Here is an 8,855-nt window from a genome sequence, read left to right as displayed (position 1 = left end):
ATATTTCTCTAGTTTGTGTTGATAAAGTTGATCAACAGGCTCTAAGGACTGTTTCATGGTTTTCCAATGTAAAACACAGTAATGTGATTCCTTACTGAATTGTGAGCATTATTACTCAATGCCATTCAATCTTCAAAAGTTATTTATTGAAATAACTTTTTATTATCACAGTTAAGGAGTATTAGAACAGAAGTTAGTAAAAGCTCTTAAACAATGCCATTATAATGTAACTTTCACATTAATATACAGTTGTATATAAACTTAAGACACATTTGTTTTAAAATCCTTCCTATTCAGTAAGCTACTATTAATGATGAGGTAGTAATAATCATATGAGAAATTGGTTTATTTTGGGAATAACTCACACATCGAAGCAAATGAAGTCAAATACTTTAATTTTATCAACAAAGTCAAACCAAATATTTATTAAAAAAATAGACAACTCACATTTTACTTTATTAGTTCAATATATAGGTAAGGTCTTATAAAAGCACCATCACCTCACAGTGAGGCTCAATGGTAAAAACAACATTTGTGGCTTCATTTAGGATTCTGGGATTAATATTGCCCAGTAAGTTTCCACTTCTTCATGTTGACGCTCTTTTATTTGAGGTTTTGTAAGTCGGCAGAAAGGGTAGATACTGGAAACATTTAAACCTTTTTAGAAAACTGTTGCAGAACGGGATGTCGTAGCATGACAAATCAGAGGAATTTAAGCCGTCCTCTTGCACTTTATCCTGCCAGTTCTTGATGCCTCTTTCTTTGTCCGTGCCTAAAAAGAGAAGAGTGGGTAAGCTGGCAGCAACAATGAATTTTGTAATAATTTGATGTTTTATAATGTTTTTTCTCTACCTGGAATCGTATTATCAAGAAGAAACCCAAAAAATCCACCGATGAACATATGTGTGGTGAACAGCACTGTGATCACCTGGTCCAGCTCTTTTATTCCTTTAGGAGGGAATAAAAAAGGTTAAGCACCTTTAAAAAGATTGTGCAGTATCTTGAATTGTATAAATGTCAAAGATCTTGATCAATTAAGTTTAAGTTTCTGAAACAACAATAATTCCTGGAAAAAGTAGAGATTTTTGTTGGCATTACTTTTTTCACGTATTTCATATGCAGTTTTTAAATGGTAAGCTCATTACGGAAAAAACAAACAAACTCCCTTTTCTGTTGAATAGTTGAAGCCCACTCTTCTTTGCCCAATTCTTTTAAAGGGGCAGTATTATGTGAATTTCAGCCGCATAGAATCATTTTAAAGCACAATAAATGTGACGATCTGTGTTTTTGTCTATTTGTTTCTTGTTTTTTTCTGTGTCCTCGTTTCCCCGTGAGTCTCTGTGATGTCTTGTCCTCCCTGCTGATCGATCCCAGCTGTCTCTAGTTTTCCTGATTACCCTCCCTGTGTATTTAAACCCACCTGTTGTCTTTGTCTCTTGTTGGGTCCTCGTCTTTGTCAGCGTCTAATGTCAGTTGTCATCTCATGTCTCTGCTCTCCAGTAGAACTGTTAAGTCCTGGTTAGCATTAGCTCTCATTTTTTAGTCCTCTGTGTATCAGTTGCTACTGGTAGTTAGCTGTGTGCTATTCTCTCTGCTGTGCCGCCTGTATTTGGACTGTTTGAGCTTTTCATCATTAAACACATCATTTTCTTCACAACCTGGGTCTCAGCGTTCATCCTCACCACCTCTGATCCACCACATCATGACAATAAAGTAACCATGCTTCCTTCCCTTGTTACAAAAATGCTGCATAAATCAAATATGACTCCAAATAAATTTGACCTCGTAATTTAACGCCTTGAAATTGGATAGGAAATTAACATGGATATTGCTCTGCTTGGAACGTCTGGGAAGAGTTTAAACAGTAGGCTAGCAGATAGCATGCTAACACTAGCTTGTTCCTTCTCAGTGATTAGTTTCTGGTCAATAATTTGGATCAGGACATGTTCTATTTCAAGTTCCAATTAATTGTGGGGGAAAAAAATATATATACTGGTGACATTTCTGTCATGTTACACCAGTAACTGATTTATAATCGCATCGTAGCCTACTGAATCAAATCAAATCGTAAAGTGCTTAAGAGTTCCTGTCTAATAGATTCTGCCCTTGTCGCTTTTCAGTGTGACTTATAAAGTAATTTACATTGATGTACGTAAATATATGTATAATGTATAATACACATAGCACATTATACACGTAAAATTGTACCAGCATATACAATTGTAACAATTAGCTAAATACATTAAACTTAGCAAATTTAACAGTCAATTAGCTAAATTGTTTTAGCTAATTTACTGTTAGCTAAAACAAACAGTATATCAAGCAGTAAATTAAAATCTGTACATTTAATTATTTCTTTTAAAAATCATTATCACAATCCTTCCTCCCTGGAGAAAGAATGGTTCAAATTCAAAGTTTATCCAGAACTTCAATTCAAAATGTAAACTTAAGATCGTATCTGTTTTCTTTATTTACCATTAAAGCTCTCATGAGCTAACCATTGAGGGTTAGTGAGAAAAACAAAATTTAAGCTGATAGTTGATGAAGATTATGAAAAGGATAAAAAAAAAATAAACTGGTGAAGGACTGAATGGCTGCTTACTTTCCTGTGAGAACATGTGAGCATACAGGATGGGAATATTTCCTGAGTGGGTGATTAAAGCGTCAAAAAGAAAGCAAAACAAAACAAAAAAAAATGACATTAAAGAAATCCCACAGCATTTCACTTTATAAAACTGTGTGTCAGTTACTCAGCTGAAAAACTTATCTGATATGTTTTTATTGGAACAGCCTATTCTCAAAAGCTCCTTTTTTTTCCAAATCTGGAGGTGCCACAAACAAAATTCCAATTAACCTTTATAGTATTTGTTCAAGCCTTAATGTTGGAAATGAATGTCTTCACCTTTGCCAAGAAAAACTAAATTCAGGGCCAGGAATAAATAAATCCATCAAAAAAGGGGAGAGAAGAATGTTATTTTTTTTTTTTTTTGAAACTTGGAACAGTTCAGTGGCCACACACTCTTGTTAAAATTCCAGAGTGTAGAGGTTTAAAAAATTGAGAACATGATGAGTAATTTCCAAACATTTTCCACCAATTAATGTTAATGTTGCATATATGCTATGGCAATTATAATGAAAAACAAATCTCTAAAGTAAAAAACAAAAAAGGTGCACAGACCTGAAAGCATACCAACACTAACTCTTTGTAGGAAAATCTTCAGGTTTAATTTCAACATTCACTTTGATCATTATAGATTGTTAGCACATCTCTTGTCCCCAGAATTTTGACTGTGGTTAGATCATTCCCAAAGTTACAAATTGCTTATCAGCTTTCCAGCAGACACCTGTGGATTTTGAGTCTGTAAGCCACATTAAAGATTCAATGAGCCCAAAACCTTTTATAAAACATAAAACGCTGTAATACGTGGCATCACAAGTTCCTCCATGCAGGCCAAAAAATAATAAAATGAAATCCGGTTTGAAGAAAAACAACCCCACAGAACATGATGCTATCACCACCATGTTGACTGTGGGTTTGGTGTTGTTTGGGCGATACTCAATAGTGTTTTTGTGTTACACACATTTTACAATTGTGGTATAAAATTCCCAGTTTAGAGCATATTCTCCCATATGACTTTGGAATATTTCTGCAAAAATTAGTGTTTAAAAAAAATATATCTGTTTTGTATTATCACTTCTTGCTCCAGAAATATGTAAAATCCTGATATAGTGTGGAATATTTGTTACACCCTTCTTCCAGCTAGCATGGCTACTGATGATGGTGGATAAACAGATTTTCTGTGATGGTAAGTTGTTTCTCTGCCATTAACACATTGAGAAGCATGTACACAAGGTTCAGTGACAGCGCTAAGACCTTTCTCAGGGCTCTGATTGGTTGTTTTTTGACCGGGAGCGGTACATCTATCCAAAACGGCAACAGGATCTCTGGGAGGAGGTGGAGAAGCTCCATCTTTTCACAGATTATSTGTCTCATACCATACTGTCACAACATGGTGACAATTTGAAAAAATATGTGAGAACCATATTTTCGTCAAAGTTACATATTGCCGATTTAAGAAGCTGCAATATGGCAGGTAACATGGCAGGACTGATTAAGAATGTTTGATTCAAGGAAAACAAAAATACATCACCAGAAGACTGAGGTCTTCAAGCATTAAAAATCAGAGAAATCAAGAAGGTCTTCTGGTGGTAAAAGGGAACCCTTTGTTGTCACCAGACCCCTGAGTACTGAATTTCTCAGTCAGTGTTGGCCTTTTATGTGGCATGTTTGACCACCAGCATAAGGGTGAACACAGAGGACTATTGAGTGCAAATGCCAGCATGTTGGATGCCCTGCTTTCATAACTTCCCTCTGGCAATAAACCTCCTAATGAAGTTGTATCGAATTGAATCAAGAACTGAAAACAGCGCTGACGTAGTTTTAATCTGAACGCACTCTTGTTTGGTTAACCCAAGACACACACACACATGCCAGCATGCCCAAGCAAGCTCACACACACACGCACACACACACAAACAGAAATTTCTCCTGCCCAGAGAGATGCCAGTCAAAAGTTCATGGTACCTGCTGAGCTTACTGGAACTCACACAGCCGGTAGTTTAAAGAATGTCTGGAACAGGCGACGGTTTGTTTACAACAAGCATCGAGACGCCTCTATCTTGTTGTGCGGACAAATCAGCTGAGTGTTGAAGCTAGAGAGACTCTGGAGAAGGGTGCTTTATTTGATCCGGGCAGATTACAGCCACTGTCATGGGGGTCAGCCAAGAGGATTTGGGAGGTAAGCAGCCTAGACCTGAGAAAACCAGACAAGCCTTTATGCCCAGTGATGACTCTGGATTAGCACTTCCCTTGGAGACACTCACATCACATGACTTGTAGGATCAAAGTCTTATGTCTGCATAGAAGAACTGTTTAATCTTGGGGATTGCGCTTTTGACAATGCCTTCATAGAGGGCCACCACAAATGGTCTCATTAAAACCAGTCGACGTAGCATCAAGAGCAGCTGATGGCCTGCGACTGACGTGGTTTTGACGTCTTCAACTCATTGCACATTTTCTCCCCCTGTATTTCAACTGCATTGATGTGTTTTTCTGGCTGAGGCCATATCTATCCCCCTGTACAAATACACAGGGGTATATACCATACTGTATAGTATGGGTGGGAATTTATCGTATTGTTTATCATTTATCATGATAAATTTTTTATTGTGATAAGATTTTAGATTTATCGTTGTCGCAATAAATTCCTATTAATGAAGGTAAAAAAAAACTGCATGCATTGTTCAGATTATTTCTTTTTTTATGATTTTCTCCACTGTTTATTCAATGAGAGTATCAAAAAATATAAATACATATGGAAATATGGTTAAATTAAATTACAGTGTGCAGATTATGGATATAAATCACACTTCTTTATGTTACTGGTGTGCTAAAGAAGCATATTAAAAATGGGAATTTTTTTCAAAACTAGTATTTGTGGGGGTATGAACGTTGTGTCATGCAGTCACAGTCAAACAGTTGACTAAGAACTGTCTTGTTTATTGTTATCAAAACAGTACCACAAAATAGTGATAAAATCTGAAGGCCATATCACCAACCCCAACAAGACGTTTTCTTATGTGAATTGAGATTCATGTTAAGTTTCTGAAAACGTGGCATAAACACCATGAAGGAAGTTAAAAAAAATGTTTTTTGATGTTTCATTTACAATTTTTGAGCAATTTTTCCCCCATGCTTTCACTTTTTGATAATTCATCTTTGGTCATAACCTTTAAGTCTATGAGGTTGAAAGGTCAATGCCCTAGTCTTCAAACCCCCTTTCAATCAGATTTAACTCAATCTGGGTCACTCAAAAACATGGATATGACTTCACTCACAAGAAACATGTAGATTGAATTAAAAGATTTCTTATGTCTTATTTTACACCCAGTGGTGCAAATGATATTGGGATTAGTTGCACTGAACTAAAAGTACAACAAAAGACTCATTGACTAGTTCCTACACCTAGAAGTCTACTTTAATTTCCTCTTGATGTTTTGTCTCCTCATCTTTTTGCAGTCTCTGTCTCTCTCTTGCAAAGCAGCAGAGACACTACCCACAGCCACCACCATTTGTGGACAATGGTACACAAACAACCCAGAGGTACCAGTTAACCTGGACTTAACCCAGATTAAACCCTGGGCATAGGTTACAATGCTCACCTGTCACCTCGACAGTTTAATTCTCTCCTTTGACCTGTTGCACCACTTATGTCATTCTGCTTATGCTTCCACCAGCCCACACATATATGAGTAGCACAGCAGACCAGCTTTACCGACAATTATCTAGTTAGATGGTTAAACGCATTAACAGAAAGGGTCACTAATGTTCCAGAGTATAAAATATCCCCTGTGAGCCGCTTTTTATTTCATCTGTCGTCTTCCTTAAGCTTGTATGTGTTTTCTTTCACAGTCTCACCCACAGTGGGCACACCTTGTGGGCGCTAATAAGGTTTGTTCAGTTCATCTGGTTGTGCTGGGAAGCTTGGAAAACAAAACAAAAAAAAAATTCCTCCATACCCTGACCCTAACAAGAAACAAGCCAAAGAGTACAAAATCTGAGAGGAATCAAAGATCAGGAGCATAGAAGACACAGCATTGCCCCCAGCAGGCTGAACTGGTCCTTACATGCCAACGGAACCCGTCTGATTGGTTTGGCCTGACAGAACAAGCAGCAAACTAAATCCATCTACTCCCTCTGTTGACTCTTGACAGGAGTATAAAAATGATGGAAAAACAAGATATTTAGATCTGTTCAGGTAAGACAACGGTAAACTCTGTCCTTGTCACTTGGAAATCCAGGCTGAAGGCTAATGATAAACTGTTTGCCATCTGGGGCCTCTGGGATTTGGCAACACCTTCCCTTTAGAAGCTTAGGCTGGCAGAACTGCTCCCATCTTTTCAAGTGTAATCTGAAAGTGGAAACACAATGGGAGAACACTAACATTTTCAGTCATCAGCCTGACACAAAAGTGTTATTTTTTTTGGCAAATCAAAGCTATTATCTTTAATTAATCAGATGGTGGTTTCCTTTTAGCCACCGACCATGACTGCTTCAGGATGCATACCAAAGAACACGGGCACCATCAAGGGCTACTTCTCATGGGAGAGCTATACAGCAACAACAACCAGATACAGTAAATGTCATTCAAACATAGTAGTCTTGCTGATACTGATAAACCAGTGATGAAGATATGGTAGTTCCTAAACGATAAGCCAGTAAGTTGTTGGCACAATTTGTCAAACAGTCTTCATCCTGACAAGCTAATACAGCAAGTTGTGATCTTATAACCCGTCAGTTTAACACAGGTATAGAACACACATGGTTAAATGAGAAAAAACATTTAAAATATAAAATGGCGTGCTGGTTGTTACTTTGTTCTGTGAAAGTTTTCTTAGCAAATTTTGTCACATTACAACCAACAAATTGCAATGTATTCTATTATGATTTTAAGTAATAGTGCAGCAGAAAGTAGGAAAATATCACCCCAGCGGGTGAAGTGATGAAGTGAAGACAAGATGGCGCCGGTGTGTGTGGCTGCTCGTCTGTCATTCTCACGTTTGCTTATGTTTATACTGTTTCTGACCTGTGTCAWCTACGGAACTGAGTCTCTGCTGGTGTATGATCGCAACACACTACTAGACCTCTAACCTTTGGTCCAGGATATGATGTCATTTGATGTTGCTGGCCAACAATCCTTGCCCCCGTTTCTGTCGGAGATTCCGAGTCACCTGTTCCGGGTTCCGTCGTCGCAGTAGACGAAGCGGCCGGCTGGTGAAGCTGAAGTTTTATCTGACGCACTGTTCTGCTTTTACCCGATCATCGCATGGATAATTTCTAGGCTCGTTTCTTGGATCCCGTTGATGTCTGCTTGGTACCCGTGGTCGGCGTTCAAGCCCCTCTACACCGGCGCCCTTGCCCTTCCCGGCTCAACATGCGCCGACAGTGTCTCCAAAACCTGAGACCGCTGTGCCGGTTTTCCCGACCTGTTGAAGCCCATGATCCAGCTCCTGTCAGGATTGGCCTGGTAAACGCCAGGTCGCTTGCGAATAAAACTTTTATTCTTCGGGACTTTTTTACTTACCAAAACCTGGATTTTCTGTGTGTGACTGAGACGTGGCTAAGTGTTGGTGAGTCCAGCGCTCTATCTGAGAATTGTGCTTATTTTAATTCATCACGGGCTTCGGGGAGAGGGGGAGGCACAGCGACTGTTTACAAACAGGGCTACAAATGTAAGCAGTGTTTTCTACAGATGTCTTTCCCCAGCTTTGAGTTTACGTCATTTGAGATGAGACACGTAAACCCAGTTTTCTGTGCTGTCGTTTACCGGCCCCCCAAATATAATAAGCAGGCACGTGCAGCGGGGGGAGGCTGGGGGTGCTTGCTGGGCTTGCTGGGGGTGCTGCCCTTTTTGCTCCTTGCCCCCAAGTGCCCTTTTGGTCAATTTTTTTAATTTTTAATTTATTTTTTTGTATTATTATTTTCTAAGCCCTCTTGTGACACATGACATGTACTAAAAATATTATTATTTTTTTTTTATTTTTTTTTTTTGTACAACATAATAAGCCCTCTGGTCACCTTGTTACCTTTGACCTTTTGCCCGTGACGCATGACACAGTTGCCTCTCGCGCAGTGAGATAAGGCGGCTAACTGGAGCTCAACGTAGTGAACGTTCCAGATTACAGAACAGTTTTTGGTGAATAAAAAAAAACAGTTTTTGGTGAATAAAGTGGAGTAGACTTGCTACTTGTCAGATGACGGAATACGTTGAAGTATCGTTTCTGCTTCAGCACGG

The 8,855-nt window shown here is 38.5% G+C and overlaps 1 protein-coding gene across 2 annotated transcripts in view; it reads right to left on the bottom strand.

Moving 5' to 3' along the window:
- Positions 1-238: 238 nt before the first annotated feature.
- Positions 239-8,855, bottom strand: part of LOC103465623 (solute carrier family 23 member 2) — a 63,395-nt gene continuing 54,778 nt past the window's right edge. For both annotated transcript variants that reach the window (XM_008410623.2, XM_008410624.2), the window contains 2 exons: positions 853-948; positions 239-772 (listed from right to left, as the gene is read on the bottom strand). In XM_008410623.2, coding sequence (XP_008408845.1) covers positions 588-772; positions 853-948 — 281 coding nt within the window. In that variant the 3' untranslated portion in view covers positions 239-587. The remainder of the gene's footprint in view (positions 773-852; positions 949-8,855) is intronic.

This window comes from Poecilia reticulata, linkage group LG6, assembly GCF_000633615.1.
Source record: "Poecilia reticulata strain Guanapo linkage group LG6, Guppy_female_1.0+MT, whole genome shotgun sequence".
Taxonomy (NCBI): Eukaryota; Metazoa; Chordata; class Actinopteri; order Cyprinodontiformes; family Poeciliidae; genus Poecilia; species Poecilia reticulata.
This window is presented reverse-complemented; position numbering and strand designations above follow the sequence as displayed.